The sequence below is a fragment of the Macrobrachium rosenbergii genome, chromosome 41, assembly GCF_040412425.1.
Source record: "Macrobrachium rosenbergii isolate ZJJX-2024 chromosome 41, ASM4041242v1, whole genome shotgun sequence".
Classification (NCBI taxonomy): domain Eukaryota; kingdom Metazoa; phylum Arthropoda; class Malacostraca; order Decapoda; family Palaemonidae; genus Macrobrachium; species Macrobrachium rosenbergii.
In genome coordinates, this window is record NC_089781.1 from 44,748,175 (window position 1) to 44,766,979 (window position 18,805).

At 35.1% G+C, this 18,805-nt stretch overlaps 1 protein-coding gene across 7 annotated transcripts in view; it reads left to right on the forward strand.

Annotated features, from left to right (window-relative positions):
- Positions 1-18,805, forward strand: part of LOC136826840 (scoloptoxin SSD14-like) — a 273,826-nt gene that overhangs the window by 226,804 nt on the left and 28,217 nt on the right. For all 7 annotated transcript variants that reach the window (XM_067084327.1, XM_067084328.1, XM_067084324.1 and 4 more), the window contains one exon: positions 10,326-10,521. In XM_067084327.1, the coding sequence (XP_066940428.1) occupies positions 10,326-10,521 (196 nt within the window). The remainder of the gene's footprint in view (positions 1-10,325; positions 10,522-18,805) is intronic.

The following is an 18,805-nucleotide window of genomic DNA, read 5'->3' on the forward strand; positions in this document are numbered from 1 at the left end:
ATTAGCAATTAAGCAAGGAGACAAAACAGAATGCAAAATGGTAACCAATGGGCAGGCTCATTAATTATATACATTGAGCAATAATGCAGTGATTGGCAACAAGCAAGCTAATTAATAAGGGGCCAATGTACAATACAATTATTCCCATTATAAAAATAATAACTTGGTTAGGCCAAGATTACATTAAATTGTCTCTTAGGGTAATCCATAAAGAGGGGGAACTCCAGGCTAATACAATCCGAAATGTAAATGTCTGATGGGCCAACAACGGAATCTTGCAATTGTGCTGCGACCAGGAATGGTTTTCAAATTTGAATGGCAGTCAGGCGGAGTGGGCACAGAGTGCATAGGAGCAGCTGGTATCTCCCCTGTAAGAGAGGTTCTAGGTTAGCACGGCGGCACACACTGAAGGAAATGGAATCCCCCTATAAAATGTTACATACTGCACGTTTAAATACTAAACATGACGTAGCCCAGGAGATAATTATAAGAAAATCACAGTCTTGGAATCATATTCGATTGGGCTCTTGAAACAAGGAACACGTGCTCGCAATCACACAAAGAGAAAAATTCAACACTTGTATTACTTAGACTAATTTGCCCATAAGTTGCACTGGGAAAGGGATAACTGGATGTTTATCACTGGATCTTTTACTGGAATTCAAGGCACATTATGGGGGCAAGATACAGGAGGCCGAAGCAGGACTCTTAACAAGGGAAAATTGCTTTGTGGAGGAAGGAGTTAAATTTTAAAGAAAAGGGAAATTTAAGGGGTTCAAGGAGAAGGGAAAGGGCTGGCTTACTGACTTTGCAATGTACGAACATTGAATAATAAATTGTGGGCGCCAACAATCGATTTGGCCGTTCGTCAGAAAATACGTCAGCTTGCGGAAGAAGATGGGCGATGGACTTCCGCCTAGCAGTGAGATGAGAACGTGTCTGCTCTTCCAAAGCCAGCGGCGTCTTGTAGGGGCCTCATCTTAGGTCGACATTGCCTGCAAACACGTCAAGACAACCAGCAAAGAGGGCAGAGGAAAAGATTTCTTAAAGTTAAGTACTTAAAGATTAAAGTCCTACCTGGCCACTAGCCCTAATAAGCCCGTTTAACCTTCCCAAACACTAATTACTCCCACCTCACGCGATAGGGGTGAGAAGGGGGTTTCCATTGTTCCCCGGATCAAACGATTTAGGGGAGTGAAGGGATGCCTAGGCTCCTACTGGTGCTAATAGCTTCGATCTGGTTCAAACTCTGTGTGCTTTTTTTTTTATGTCGTCGCCCGCCAATTCGTTCGCCTCCACAGTGAAAGGAACAACAACTGTATTTCAAAATTAAATGTGCGCTGGGGTCTACATGAGAGAGGGATATCCTTGATAATATATATATATATATATATATATATATATATATATATATATATATATATATATATATATATATATATATATATATATATATACATATATATATATAGTATATATATATATATATATATACTATATATATATATATATATATATATATATATATATATATATATATATATATATATATATATATATATATATATATATATATATATATATATATATATATATATATATATATATACATATATATATATATATATATATATATATATATATATATATATATATATATATATATATATATATATATATATATATATATATATATATATATATATATATTATACAAGGTCAAATAAGGTCATTACCTTTTACCACATGTGTTATAAGGTCAATGACGTAATTAATGTACATCCCGAAACGAATCACGGTAGCGTTGGCCGGCGTAAGACCGAGCTGGCACAAACCTTCATTACTCTCTCTCTCTCTCTCTCTCTCTCTCTCTCTCTCTCTCTCTCGTTTAATGCTTCTCTCTGTCTGTCTGTCTGTCTGTCTGTCTGTCTGTCTGTCTCTCATTATCCAAGGAAGAACAGCAAAAACATGTCTACAAAAATATAGTTTATTCAGTAGTCTAACATAGCAAATGGTTGGGAATCAAATAGAAACGGAATGGGAATATCTACACCCCAGAACTGGCAACCCAAAAATAACCAAGTAAGATATAAGATATAACATACTCCTATCAACTTTCACCAATTGAGTCTCTACAACAAAAGAGTCAGAATGAGCCAAACAAGTCCGAAGTCATGTTAAGTCACATTCCCCTCCATTTATTTGACCTCTAATTCATTACATCTGAAGAAATAAAGGGAAAAATAGAACTTAAAAAAAAGGCACAGAGAAAAAAATGGGGGACATCTCCCACGTTACTAATCCCAAAAAATGTACATAATAAAACATTGAAAAATCAAAATTCAGGAAAATCTATAAAAATCAGACATGGAAAATAAAAATAAACGGGGAAAAAGATATTCAAAGCATGGTAACAGTCAAAGAACAGTACACGTTAAACAAAGTTATTAAAACCCATTCGGGCTTTTGAAAAACAAAGTCTAAGCTTACCTCACAGGCAGTACACAAAGTCTTCCAACAAAGTGATTCTTTTCACCAGGAAATCAAGACCCGTATGTCTAGCCTGTACTCAAAATGGAAAATTCACACTTCCTATGACACGCCCATGAGAGCGAACTCGCAAACAAACGCTCCTCCGGAACTTGATGACTTCCGGTTATCGGAACATTCCGACATGGCCAGAACATCATCCAAGGAATGATGCCCTCAGGACTGACTCGTGAATACGTAGGCACTGATTCACATTTACACTTGCCCAGAATATCTCAAAGAATGCTTAGCTAAAAATAAAATGAAATAAATATATATATATATATATATATATATATATATATATATATATATATATATATATATATATATATATATATATATATATATATATATATATATATATATATATATATATATATATATATATGAAAGCACTAAAGCAGACAGCGTAGTGCATGGGTTTACATTTATTCATCACGGCCTACGTTTCGGGATCCTTGTCCCATCCTCAAGGCTAAAGGTACAAAGTAAAATAATCATATACAGTAATCATATACACCAAAAATGTTGGTATGCATGTGTCAAATAAATTCTGATAAAGTAAAATATCAGTACAAAAGGTAAACCTAAAATAAAATTGTTAGAAAAGAAAAAGAACTAGAGTGTTTCAACTAACAGACCTTATTCCTCGAAGTTCAGTTGCTGTATGACAAAAAGTTCAAAGAGGGAACAAAGTTTTTGATCTCTAAGGATTCATGAATAGGGAAGTGGTGCTCGTGTTGGCTGGTTAGTATACTGTAATCCTAAAATCATTTTGCATAGTTTTTTATGATTTCTAATATTTGATGTTTCATGGTTGGACAACTTGCACCCAGTACGAAAGCTAACGCCAATATGTGTGTCACATCTGACTTTAAGCAGTCGGCGTGTGTTTCCCACGTATGTCTAACAATGGCACTGACAGCAAGTAAATAAATAAACAACACCGGACTGCATTAAAGGGGGCAGTTTTTCTTTGTGACGAAACATACCACCAATAGTTCTTGGGCTCTTAAATATGAGTTTCACGTCAACTGCAGGAAAATAATTCGTTAAAAACACTTTTTAAATGTATGTATGTTTGTTAGCATGATGCCCACGTTTCTCGCAGTTAAAACAAATAACACCAGCATATTTTCCCTGTTGAGATGTATTGGCAACTCCATAACCTCAGGCTGTTGTCATGGATCAGGCATGTCTATTGTGTCCCTTTCTTTCTCGCCCTATGGTAGTCAGTGGTCTACGTCATTTATTCTTCTCTAGTTCTTCCTATTATTTTCATTGCTTCATTTTCGATGTACAGTACGTCATCCTCCATCTACCATGAATCGCTCATAACCTCCAGGACATTAGATGTTAGTGTTCATGAAAGTATCGCCAGCCTGATGAGCTTTTGCAGTTCTTGACTGATACATCTATTGATGTCGTTGACATGTACATCTATTGATGCCTAAAGTGAGGTAGAAATCAAATTTCCCCAGTCATATAGCATATTGTATATCTGTGGACTCATTTTAAAGTAATTTGTATTATCTGTTTTCCAAGTCTGCATTTATGTTGCCACATTCATTACTAGATGTGCCTCTCCAACAGTTGAATGAATTCTCCTGGTGTATCCTATCAGTGCTTCCCATGTCTCAAGCTTCTGATAAGCTTCAGGATGGACGTACGAACCTAAATCGCTTAGGGATGGGTCTAAAAAATTTCTTCGCTTCACTCAATTGATCTTCGCCATTCCCTTTTATCTACTTTAAGTGAGTGTCGATCCATTTGATCCAGGTCTCTAAATTACAGGCATCTCCACCGTCTTTCCTTTCACAAAATTTAATTATGCTTGGCTGATTCCGGGTTATCTTATGCGCAACTACAGTATTTTGATTCAGTCCTACTTTCTGCCTTAATTTACCAGCTTAGCCGCTTGTAACTAAGGGGTTTAAAGCACTTAGTCTTCGGGTTTTACACCTTGGCATCAAAAAATATTTTCAGGTTGCTAGGAATAAAACAGTAAATCCAATTTAGCCGGAAAAAATCATCGAAAGACCAATCAAATTACCACAAACAACACCCACGCACGCACAGAATTCAGATAAAATTAGTCCAACCAAGAAAAAAAAATCTTAACATTAAACAAGACAACAGATGGGGAAAAAATGAAACACATCATTATAACATTAAACAAGACAACAGATGGGGAAAAAATGAAACACATCACCAAAAAAATTCACAATTACTGGTTAGCAAAATTGTTAGTAATGTTAAACAAATAAAAGGGATGAAATTATGGAAAAAATTGTTTAGTGTTATTCTAACTAAAATTTAATTTAGGCTAAGTAGATTTGTTCCACAAAAAATGACAAATTTTGGTATTGATCTAACTTAATTTAGAAACATTTGAAGGCGTGCAGTTATATGTATTCATGTGTACTTATCTTCACATATACTGTACAGTATATGCTTTTTACATTTCTGTCGAGTCAAACTGGTTCTCACCCGCGCGGCTGATTCTTGTGTGGAGTCACGTTGTTGTCTTCCTTTCTTGCTCCTCGAAGTACTTTCTTCTGTTTCCTTTACAAAATCTTAAATTTTTGCTGAGGGTCGAGTTGTCTTCCTTTCTTGTTCCTTGAAGTACTTTCTTCTGTTTCTTTTACAAAATCTTAAATTCTTGCATAGGGTCACGCTGTTGTCTTCTGTTCTTGTTTCTTGAAGTAATTTCGTCTGTTTCTTTTACAAAATATTAAATTATTGCATACAGTCACGCTGTTGTCTTTCTTTCTTATTCCTCGAAGTACTTTCTTCTGTTTCTTTTTCAAAATCTTAAATTCTTGTGCAGAGTCACGCTGTTGTCATCCTTTCATGCCCCTCAAAGTACTTTCTTCTGTTTCTTTCACAAAATCTTAAATTCTTGCATAGAGTCACTCTACTGTCTTCCTATCTTGTTCCTCGAAGTACTTTCTTCTGTTTCTTTCACAAAATCTTAAATTCTTGCATAGGGTCATGCTGTTTTCTTCCTTTCTTGTTCGTCAAAGTACTTTCTTCTGTTTCTTTTACAAAATGTTAAATTCTTGCGCGGAGTCACGCTGTTGTCTTCTTTTCTTGTTCCTCGAAGTACGTTCTTCTGTTTCTTTTACAAAATCCTAAATTCTTGCATGGAGTTGGGTTGTCTTCCTTTCTTGTTCATCGAAGTACTTTCTTCTGTTTCTTTCACAAAATCTTAAATTTTTGCAGAGAGTCGCGTTGTTGTCTTCCTTTCTTGTTCATCGAAGTGCTTTCTTCTGTTTCTTTTACAAAATCTTAAATTTTTTGTGTAGAGTAGCATTGTTGTCTTCCTTTCTTGTTCCTCGAAGTACTTTCTTTTGTTTCTTTTACAAAATCTTAAATTCTTGCGTAGAGTCGCATTTCTGTCTTCCTTTCTTGTTCCTCGAAGTACTTTCTTCTATTTCTTTTTCAAAATCTGAACTTCTTGTGTATAGTCACGCTGTTGTCATCCTTTCTTGTCCTTCGAAGTTCTTTTTCTGTTTGTTTTACAAAATCTTAAATTCTTGTGTAGATTCACGCTGTTGTCTTCTTTTCTTGTTCCTCGAAGTACTTTCTTCTATCTCTTTTACAAAATCTTCAATTCTTGCATAGAGTCGTGTTGTTGTCTTCCTTTCTTGCTTCTTTCATGTGTCTTGAGCTCTCCTTTATCTTGATAAATGGTCTTAAAATCAGTAGTTTCACCCTTAGCTTTACTTTTCTCTCTCTCTCCATCTTAGTTCATTCTCGTGGCAGCGCGATCTTTTTTTTTCTTTAACATGCAGTAATCTGTAGTTCCGAATTTTGGGTGGGAAATTATAAACTTGCTTTGCTGCTGTCATGAAAGACGGGATAATAACTGTTCTTATCTCAATGGCGAGGTTCAATGTTCATCATCATCAGTCTCTTCATAGTCTTAAACTCAAAGGCAAACACGTAAAACTTCCTCATTCACGTCCTGTAGTAGAAAGAATCGTACTGTAGCTGCCACCACTTTTTTGCTAACCCTGTTATAGTCTTAAGAGCTACCATACTCAGGCAACGTGAGACAAGTGGCGTGTGGAAGCTCTTTAATGTCTTGGAATTAATTTTTGCAGGAACATTAAACCTTTTAAATGGTACTGTACAGTTCACTTAAGAAGACTGGTGAGCAAATCTATATGTATGAAAATGGATGTTTGTACATGTGTGTGTATGTTCCAGCATAACTCTGAAACGCATTGAGCATTTTCAGCCAAACTTGGTATACCTATGGCTTACTATCTTGAAAAGAGTGCTATGGGGGTAATACATCCCTAGCACCAAAGACCACCAAACGGGGGTTGGGAACGGCTTCCATGAAACAGGGCTGGTTCTGCCCGTAGACATAGTTACTAAATAAACTCAAACCAAATTCATACCTCATTTTGGTTACTTATGACTTACTATCTGGAAAAGAATACCGTGGGGGTAAGACATCACTGACACCAAAGGGGGTGGGGGTGTGAATGGGGTGACATGTAAAAATAATAGAAACGACAGATATTAGCGTCTAATCCATAGTTTTCAAGGTCGCTGAGAAGAATGGTGACACTCCTAATGCACTTTAAGTCCAAGTTCAGCCCTGATAGGAATGGGAGAGAGAGAGAGAGAGAGAGAGAGAGAGAGAGAGAGAGAGAGAGAGAGAGAGAGAGAGAGAGAGTAGAGAGGGTGTTAGGGAGGAGAAAGAGGAAAAGAGTGAGGGATAGTTGGAGAGAGAGAGAGAGAGAGAGAGAGAGAGAGAGGGGGGTTGGGAGAATGAGAGAGAGAGAGAGAGAGAGAATTTCTTGGCTGTCATTCAGTTTCCCCGGGCAGTGTCGAGTTGGTCAGCTAGTAAATAATAAGAATAAAGTTCTTGTTCTATGTTATCATTGTAGACTTCACACTTTGCTACCCAAGAAAGGTAGGAGTCATGGCCTTGATAAAACTGTAAGTTACAACTGGGACTACAGGGTCCACTGAGTCTATTGAAGTTTTCACCAGTTTTTAAGAGAGAACAATCGTGCCGGCCTTTCTGCCTTTTCTGAAGTGTGATCGGAAGTACATGGGATCACAAACGCTTCATACTTTGAGTGAGTGACGACACAGTTTTGTCGTTATTATTCATTAACGTTCTTCATTACACGTTTTCTCACTTTCTCATTGGCTGAATTCAATATACATCCCAAGATGCCCTCAAGCCAACTGCATACGAGGTTGCTGACCACAGCCTTACTCTTTCCCACAGCTAACCCTTAAGATTGCAAACAGCTTCTCAGGGGTCGGTAATGGCAACAATTGTATGAATCTCTCTAATCACTGCCAAATGTTGTTGGAAAGACATGCACACAACTGTAAAAATGACTCTCTTTCACAGGCTTCCTATTGGACACACATACAGAATCACACATACACACACACACATATATATATATATATATATATATATATATATATATATATATATATATATATATATATATATATATATATATATATATATATATATATATGTGTGTGTGTGTGTGTGTGTGTGTGTATGTATGTATGCGCAGCAGATCAGATATCCCTTAAAAGGGAATAAATTTTTTAGAATTCTGTGCAAAGAAGATATGAATGAGTTTACATTTCCATGTTACCTAGAGGTCTTTGACATGAAGTGAGTGATTTTGCATGGGAGTTCACCAAGTACTTACTGTTAATTCTGATACCATACAGACATACCAGCAGATATTACAAAGGGTACTGGGTTGGTTACACAGAACTTCAAAAGTCCTTGTTTTCCTGAAGTTTGGGAAACTGCGCCTATGGTGAATTTACTAGAAAGGAATAAGTTATCCAGTTTAGTTTAAAATCCTGGACGATTTCTTGACTTATTCAAATACTGAAAATTTTCACACACTGAAAACAAATAACTTTTCTATGCAAAATTTGTAGTAATTTTTTCATAAAGAAATTCGATGTAGATAACGCTCGAGACAAGAAATTAGGGTAACCCATAGTTTTATCAATATTTTGTATTTATAACTTTTCTTCTTAATATAACAGTAAAAGGTAAGTGGTTTTTGAGACTTAAAGCAATATAATTTCCTAATAGATCGTCTAAATATTGTAAAAGACCATCAGCAGATAATTTCTTGAATACAGATACAATATCAAAACAAGCAAGTAAGGTTCAACTGTTTTTGAAATCAGCTTTATTTTTTATTTGTGCATCTGAAATTATTTCAACTCTCGGTGTAAATATTATAGCAAATCTGTTCTATAACTTGTACGAAACAGTACCTACTGAAGTAAAGATTTGTTTAGCAGGATGTGGACTCTGTGAGTCTTTATTAAAATTATACAAATAAGGTCGGGAGAAACGCTGAAAAGGAAATTGATGAATAGTTTGCTATTACCCTTCAAAGTAAAATTATTTTGCTTGCTGCATTAGAATTCCCTGACTATATAGGATCAGACCTTAACTGGTATATATAGATATACAGTATATATATATATATATATATATATATATATATATATATATATATATATATATATATATATATATATATATATATATATATATATATATATATATATATATATATATATATATATATATATATATATATATATATATATATATATATTTAATATATCTATATTAATTAAGGTCTGATCCTTTATAATAAATTCAAATCGGAGCAAGCAAAATTAATTTATTCTGAAGGGTAGCAATCAACTAATAATCAACTTTCTTTCTGCGTTCCCCCCGACCTTATCTGCATATTTTGATAAAGACTCACAGAACCAACAACACCTGTTAAAGACTCAAACATTTGTCTAAATGATTTGTTAAAATACTTGCATTGTTAGTCAGCATAATTCCAAATATGCAAATAAAGAGCATTGCTGATTTCATAACCAAACAAGTAGTTATTATTGAAACTTCAGTTTTATTGAGGTTGTTTTGTTTTGTTTCTATTCCTGAAGTTACTTGTTGGTGGTCCTTTAGAATAAGTACACAGCGAGTTAGAAAGTTATGTTGCTTTGACAGTTTCAAAGACCGCTTACATTGTAATATTTTCTATTGTGTGTAAAGAACAAGAACGATTTTTAACGGAAAATTTTCTGTAGAAAATATATATTCACAACCATTATGCCACAAATATACTATACTTTGGGGATAACTTACAATCAAAAGTAATTGTAATTGACATATATTTCCTCCGCGGCCAGGATTTGTCCACTTTGACCACTATGGAATGGGCAAAGTCGACTGTTTATCGATGTTTCGAAACCAAAGGTCTAGCTTCAAATCTTGGCCGGGCAGCAGTACCTATCAGTCATAATTTCCTTTGGGTGTACGTTATTCCCATAGTATAGTGAATTCGATCTTAAAGGATACTTGAGCCATAATTTTTGTGAATATATATGGACTATGTTCGTCAAAATGATTTTTGCCACGTTTCTCCTGCTAAAATTTTTTAAATATATTAAGAAAATAAGCCGAAGCTTCCGTTCTTCTACTGTACATCAGGTCTCTCACCCAAGATATGGAGTGATGAGTTCTTCAGAACTGCCAGTGTTCGTTCAAGGAAGATGGGACTGTTGCAGTTCTCACGAAGAGTTTTGAGGTCATTCATTATCCTCCAGTAAACAAAACTGGGATCATCGTCACTAAGAGTTCAGCAAAATGTTCGGGGGGTCAAGTTACATGGGAGACAGGGAGAGAAATAGATATTTGCTTTCATTTGATTTTGAATAATGTTCTTATATTTGTTCCCTTTCCTATGAAGGCGGGTTAGCCGTCGGTGTTCCTGGTGAGGTGCGAGGCTACTATGAGTTGTATAAGAGATTTGGCGGTAAAATTCCGTGGAACGAACTCATCGAACCCTCCATCAGATTGTGCGAGGAAGGACATCCTGTCAACTGGCACATGGCGAGGGCCCTTAAATTCAGCGCCAGTGACATCATGAAGGAACCCAGTATGAGGTAGGTTGGTGGGCAGCTTTTCCTCAAGAAAACTGACTTTGTTTGTCAGATGAAAACCAAAATATCATGAATAAGATCTTGTAAAACAAGCATTGAGCTACCTGTTTTTCCTGTCTTTGAACTGGTATTTTTCTTTGTTATGTTTTTTCGAAGATATTGTGGTACGTGGATTGTAAAAATGTAACTTTTCTTGATATTTTGAATTTGGGAGTATCAGATTTGGCTAATGGTTTTGTTTAAGCGTCCAGGTATTATTGATGGTGCAGAGCCTTTCTTTTCTTTAGCAAATATTACCAATAAACATTGGTAATGAATTTTCAGAGAACCATGAATGAAATGCGATAAAAATAAAAAATAAAAATTTTAAACACGCTTCTGTTAAAATGTACTAAAAAGTAAAATAAAAAATTTTTTGAGACACACCAGGATTTTCTCATAATTAATCATGCAAAAATAAAAGCTTGGGCGCCAAACATGGAAGGAAATGCTACAAGAAAAGATATATATATATATATATATATATATATATATATATATATATATATATATATATATATTATTTCTTGTACTATTTCCTTCCATGTTTAACACTTGCACATTATTTTTGTAGACATGATTAATTGTAAGAAAATCCTGGCGTGCCTCAAAAAAGAATTCTTTACTTTTTAGTGCATTTTAATGTAAGCGTTTTAACATTTTTTAAATTTTTTTATTTCATACTTTTTAGTTTTGACAAAAATTGCAACCAATTTATGATTGTGACTAAAAAAATTTGAATGTGATATCCTGTTGAGCCAAAGAAGGTTTGAAAAATCTGTAGAGTTATTAACTTATTCTACCGAGACAAAGAAGTTATGAAAAATCCGAAGAGTTTCATACAAATCTTAAGATACTGGGAGAGGTCTCTGTAGGGTCACTAGAAGTCACTGCTGACCTAATGATCACGTAAGGTTGTATTATCACCGTGACTGAGTAACCATGCAAAATTTCAAGTCCATCGGGCGAAGGGAACAGGTCGAAAATTGAGTTACAAGATTTGACCCAAACAGAGAGACAGACAGGCAGACAGACAGACAGACAGACAGGCAGATAGACGCAGAAGTCAAATTAGATAAAAGCATGTAAAAATGTATGGTCTCTCTCTCTCTCTCTCTCTCTCTCTCTCTCTCTCTCTCTCTCTCTCTCTCTCTCTCTCTCTCTCTCATGTGCTCTTAGATACACAAATTAACAAACAAAAATCTTATGTTTACTCAAGCCAACACCTAATCCTTTGATATACTTTGATGATCAGAGAGAAAAATGGTGGAGTTCAATGTAAAACGGAGAAATATCTATTATTAATAAGAGATGCCAGAAGGTACTCCAGATGGCACTCAGGAACAAGTCGTAGCCAAGGCCAGGAGAACGATGAGCAACATTAAGCTCTGCCTGCTCGAAAATTATGAGACTCGGGTGAGATGGCACCAAGAACTTGATCTGGCAGCTTTGAAATTACTCCACGAACTAGCGGAACTAGCTAGACTGAGGCAAGTTAGGTATAGCTGACAGTTACTGAAGTAAACACATCCTTTGGTGATGTCTTTCAGATTTTGTGGATTATTTGTTGCCTATTCTCCTACGGTAGGTAGTCAAGAAGTATGTCTCTTTGGACACTGATATTAAGTTCTATATTGGTGCCCAATGCTTTAACCAATTATTTTCAGTACTTCACTGGTAAAGATGATGTTGAATGATATGGAGAAGCCGTTCCCTGTTTGAAAGATTTCTCCATTAACACTACTAGTACAGAAGACATTTGTGACATTAGCAAAATTTCAATGGAGCTCTCTCTCATTTGCGCACAGTATAGTACGTGCAGAAGGTGCCACTCATTATTTACCTAAGGGTGCATCTACACTGCAGTAAAAACACGTCGGTAACTTATCACACACACACACACACACACCACAAACAGGTTAAATACAAGTCAGTAACTTAGAAGTAGTCCTAACCAGTTCTTCATACAAATATGCAGTATTTACCAAATATTCATTCTCCACTTACAGTTGTTGACTTGTTTTCAAACTGTTTGTGATTTGTAAGTTATAGGCTTTTGAGGTGTGTTTATGACATGTAGTGTGGACACACCCTTAGGGTGCACCCACACTACAGTAAAACATTTCATAAACACTTATCTTTTGCATATCAACAACAGGCTGAAAATAGGTCAATGACCGTAAGTGGAGAAAGACCTTTACACCATAATGGATATTCATATGAGGCACTGGTTAGTATTATAAATACATCATAAGCTTCTTTCCAACCTGTTGGTGATGTCTGTGTGATAAGTTACTGATGTGTGTGACTGAACGGTTGCATTCTCTCTTCATATCAAACAGGACACCTTAAGAATCTTTGAACACAACTGTAACACCTCCATGAAAAGATCTACAATGCAGTCTAGACAAGTGAAAATTTGCTGAAAAGCATATCGCACCTCAGGCACATGCTATCATATCATGGGATCACAAAAATGACAAAAGTACACACTGTTAACGAGATGCCTGCTCCAACTAACTTGTTAAAGTTTAAATTTTAAAGGCCTTTAAAATTCTACAGAAAATTCCCACTCAATGGTACTCTTGACTCACCTTATGAAAAAGGAAGTGGTATTGAGATAGAAAACATAGAAATAAAATGCTCCTGACTAAAAAATTAATTTGCACAAATGAGATCTTAACACACTGATTTGAAGCCACCAGCAGGACTAACTATTCTGTGTTTCATCAGAATTTCTCTGCTGTTAACACCTATTCTGGCCAGAGACTATAAGCCACTAATTGCATTTTTTTTTGACTAATGAAAGGAATGTAAGCCAGGTAATATGGTTGCAAGGTGTAGTATTGCAAGACAACAAACCATGGAAACCTGGATGTCCTGAGTTGATTACCTGCAGGCAGAGAGAAGGACTTTAATGAAGCGAGGGAATGGCAGATATCCAGATGGAGTTGCTATTAAGACAGTTATCCTACATAACAATACCTTGAATTAAAGAATCATTGTAAAATGGTTTTGCAAAGATCCTGTCATTTCTCAAGTAATGGATTATGTTCAAAAGAGATGGCCTGCAATTAAGGACAACACAGATATCAAAGCTGTCAAGAACTTTGACAGCTAACTCACTGCATCTCATGGATGTTTAACACTAGGATCCTAAATAGTGGTTCTTAAGAGTCAAAGTTAGCAATTCAGACAACTACGCTTGGGTATCGTAAGGGTGCAACAAATGAAGAACATTCATCAGTTCACTGCCATGGAATAGACATGAATATTAAGCAGCCTAGTATGGATCATTTCAGTCTCTGAAGTAAGTCAATTGGACAAGCCAAATATCCATGAGCGTTCAAAAGAAACCTTGTAATCATCTACGTCTGCATTGCACCATTTATTTCTTAGAAGCACTTAACTCAATATGATCAGCACCTATACAACGTAATTATGTGTTCACCCAGCAAATTCAACATGAAAAATACTTTATGCATTTTGGTTATCCTCATGCTTTAGTAGTGAACAATGCCTAACTGTTTTAAGTTAGAAAGGTCCTAGTGTTGCTGTCAGGGCTGAGGAATAGCGCAACTGAGAGGAAAACCATATCGTCCTTCAACAAAAGTAGCCACCAAATGAGGATTATAGCTTTAAAACATGCAAGCTTAGCACTAAATCATTTACTTTACTTATACACTATAGATGAACACCAATAGATTCAAGATACCCAGAGATCTCCTAAATGAAAGAAAAGTTCAGCCGAAAATTGTTACTCTTCAGTATTTCGCCTTAATGAAATAAGCCAAGGAAGCTATCAAATACAAGGTGAGAAAATACAACCCTCAGTCACCTACATGAAACTAGGGTTGTGTCCACACTGCGTGTCATAACTACAAGACAACTTATTTGCAGGTAAAATAACTTTGCTGCTTCTGCTGAACTTCTCAGCATCATTAACCTGGATATTGCTAGGTAGACAGCCCATCGTGTTTTCATCATAGCCTATAAAATGCCCTTGGCAGTAGGAAGTAAGAAATAAATTGTGGCAATAAGGAGAACAGCGTAAATTCGCCACATAAACGTAACTTATGGATAATTAACAATCATGACATTTCTGTACAGTGGTGACAGTCCTAATCACAGTAATTAAGAAAAAGGAAGCTACCACTTTGAGCAATATTGACTCGATAGTAAAGATCCTCTGTGGTATAAGGCACCTGAGTGCCAGAACAATATTCTAGCAAAGGAAAAACTAAAGGTCTGAGGACTGTGGTAACATTACCATCATCTCCCTGAGGACATGAAGATATAAAAATAATGTAAAGATTCCTTGCAGTATTAGATGTCATGATCTTTAAATGCTGCAAAAGTGAAAGCTTGCAATCAGATGTAACCCTAATAGTATTGTTAGATACCTCAAGCACTGTTACCATTCCACAATGAATCACAGTGTAAGAACTTGGTTTGAGACTGACAAGCAAATAGGGCTTTAATAATTTGGACTTAAGCCCATCCCCAGTAACAACACCACTTAAGCTGTTAGTCCATTATTTATCTCTATCAAGGCTATCAGCCAGATCATTTCATACCTAGGGAGAGCAGATATTTGCAACATTATTTACAACAAGGTCAACAATCATGTAACCAATAGAGACCAAATTCATCAAAGGATTCAGAACAACATCTTAAGCCTAAGGAATACTACACATGATGGGTCTAGGTCATTGAAATCACCGTCAGCAAAGTCTCTCTGCTACCTGTCACTCAAAACGCTCTGAATGAGATTGATTGGAAAATGATTCCAAATTAGGTTTTGAATATAAATACATATACACACTCACATACATGCTCTTTTTCCCCACACACACATATATATATATATATATATATATATATATATATATATATATATATATATATATATATATATATATATATATATATATATATATATATATATATATATATATATATATATATATATATATATATATGTGTGTGTGTGTGTGTGTGTGTGTGTGTGTGTGTGTGTGTGTATGTGTGTGTGTATTCTCATGATATTTTCTTGTAAAATGTATAAAGTATGATTTTTCCACAATATTGTGATATACTTTATAATTGTCGTATGATTTTTTCTTTATGCAAGAGGTGTTGTGTAGTGTATTCTGTGTAATGATGATAATTGTTGAAATGTCGTATGTAGTGTATGTAAGATTTTGCAAGAATTAATAATACGCCTTTAATATATAATCAAGCAATTTCTCTCCCAGCAACATGTGTTCTGTACTTGTGATTTTGAACATTGTGTTTTGGTTCGGCTGTCATTAGTTAAGATAAGGAAAGGCTTGTGAGCTCTTTATGTTTCATAAAATGCCAACTGTAATTATCCAGCTGCATGCTGTACTGATTGCATTAAGATTTCGTTAAAAGCTTTGTCCAATACAATTTTCTGTTCAAGTCACGTATACCTTTTGAAAATTGTTTAGAGCAGAGATTGCACAAAACCCGCTTGACTATTACATAATAGAGTTTCTGAATGTGTCTATATCGATTACGTCATGTTTTTGTAACATTGCGTTGTCTTAGCCCCAAAACATTTTACTTACGAAGTGACATCATCTTTCCTTTCTAGAATGTTCTATGAAAGTTTTGGTCTTTGACTGAAGATAGGATTCATTTCATTATAAGACCGGATGCCGTGCTTGTTACATTAATTGTACTCTCTCTCTCTCTCTCTCTCTCTCTCTCTCTCTCTCTCTGTCAACATGCGTAATCAGTCATTACGCGAAATGCCTGAAATTTCAGTCAGATAGCGAAATGCACTTAGGCGACATTTGATCCCCCCCAGGAGCTAGTACTAAACACGGCGAAATATATTTGACCCCCCAGGGGCTAGTACTAAACACGGCAAAACAGTGTAGGTGACTCACTGTTTCGCCGTGTTTAGTACTAGCTCCTGGGGGGATCAAATGTCCCCTAAGTGCATTTCGCTATCTGACTGAAATTTCAGGCATTTCGCGTAATGACTGATTACGCATGTTGACTGTAACATATATATAAATGGTATAGGGTGTTTCGAAATTAGAGCACCCCCCTCTACAGCATAAACAAAAATTGATATGGACAAAAACAAAAGTAATTTAGAACAGGTATTTACTTAAGTTTCTCTCTGAATATTTAATATTATGTGAGGCCTCCATCTGCCTGTACCACAGTCTGCATTCTTTAGGGGTATGATTTCAGCAAATCGCAAAAAAGCTGAAACTCAAACTCCATTTCCCTGAGCACTTTGGTCACCTCTCTTTGCAGGTTGTCGAGGCTTGGTATACTAGCATAGTTCACTGTGCGCACTTCAACACGATCCTTTAAGATACTACCAATGTTTTCACACACATTAAGGTCAGGGGAGCTACCTAGAAATTCACTTGACGAGAAGAAATCAATACCACTGTTTCGAAGCAGCTCCTGTGTCTGAAGAGCCTTGAAACATGGTGCCTTATCATGCAAAAATGTGACTTCTTCACCAGATAACACATTTTCAGGATCTTTGAGGAAAGGAAATTTTCCACCAGTAAGCACAGTTTCTCTGAAGTATTCGCCATTCCATGACTGTCCTTTTTCTTTGATGATCCTCATTAATTGTTTGGCTGTGAAACAGAGAAAAATTCCCAAACATTCAGGAAATTTCACACGTCATCGCTATTATCATCCAACTTTGCAGCCCAAATGAAGTCATTTTTATGATTTGGCTTCCTGACTGTGTAAATGAAGAATTCATCTGATGCAGCAACATAGAGAAAGTCAGCTTCATCCCAATCTTTAAGAAATGAACCACAAAACCATGCACGGTCTTCTCTCTGTTGGTGAGTGATGTTGGGTTTGCTGATAACATGAAATGGCTTGATACCAGATTTTTTCAACTCACGATATACAGCATTATAACTTATCTTCTTTCCCCTTTTTGTTTCTAGTTCAAGCACCAATTTATGTAAAGACTTTCTTGGTCTACCCACTGCCTCAGCTATGATGTCTTTTGACTCCTGAGAGAGGACTTTGTGCCTTCCTAGATTCTCACTCTTTTCGCGATGACAGTCATATGGATTTTTGTTCCAGTTTCTTTTAACAAGGATTCATCTCTTTTAATGTATTTAGCTATCCAGGAACGTGAAATGAAGGATGCGCCAGCATCCCTGGCCTCTCTGAAGATTATAGCCTGGATTCGGTCAGTCCATCTGATTTCCTCCGAGTTGCTAGCCATGGTTGTATCTAACTCCGTCACTCAGTCTGAAAATACAAGAAATGTAGAATGAAAAATAGCTTAATAGAAACTTAAAATAATGTACTTGGAGATAGGCTACAGCAGAAAACTTCATAACTTTCCATTTGTTCTGTGGAGAGGGTGGCTCTAATTTTGAAATGCCTGGCATATATATATATATATATATATATATATATATATATATATATATATATATATATATATATATATATATATATATATATATATATATATATATATATATATATATATATGTATATATATATATATATATATATATATATATATATATATATATATATATATATATATATATATATATATATATATATATATATATATATATATATATATATATATATATATATATATATATATATATATATATGTGTGTGTGTGTGTGTGTGTGTGTGTGTATGTGGTTTTAAACTTGTAACGTAAAAGTAAAGAGTTTGTACTGGTCACTCTTTAGTGTTTGTTAAAATTTCTTGTGAAATCTTGAAGTTGCATTTGTGTAAGAGTGGGAATGCTGAGTGTTTTGTGGTGCCACAACAGTTAAGGTAGTTTTGGTAACGACCATAACCGTAGTTTACAGGTATTTTAATATATTTTACAGTTTAAGTCATGACTTAAAATACTTGAGTGATTCACATTATATTTCATTTTCATGTTTTGTATATTTGTGTTTTCTTAATGTCATTTGAATCATTTAACTCTTTTTGAATTTGATGCTTGTGTATTTGCAGTCTCTTAGTTTTTCACATTTTATATAGTGGTGATTTAACATTTATTTACTTAGCATACTAAGTGTCTCTTTATAATTTAACATGGCATACTTAATTTAATTTTCATTTACTTAGATTTTCTTTTCAAATCTTAAGTTTTTCTTAATAGTTTAATTTTGCTTGATTAATGAAATTTTTTTATAAATTAACATTTGTGATTTAGTTTAAGAATTAGTTAAATTTTGTGAATTTTGAT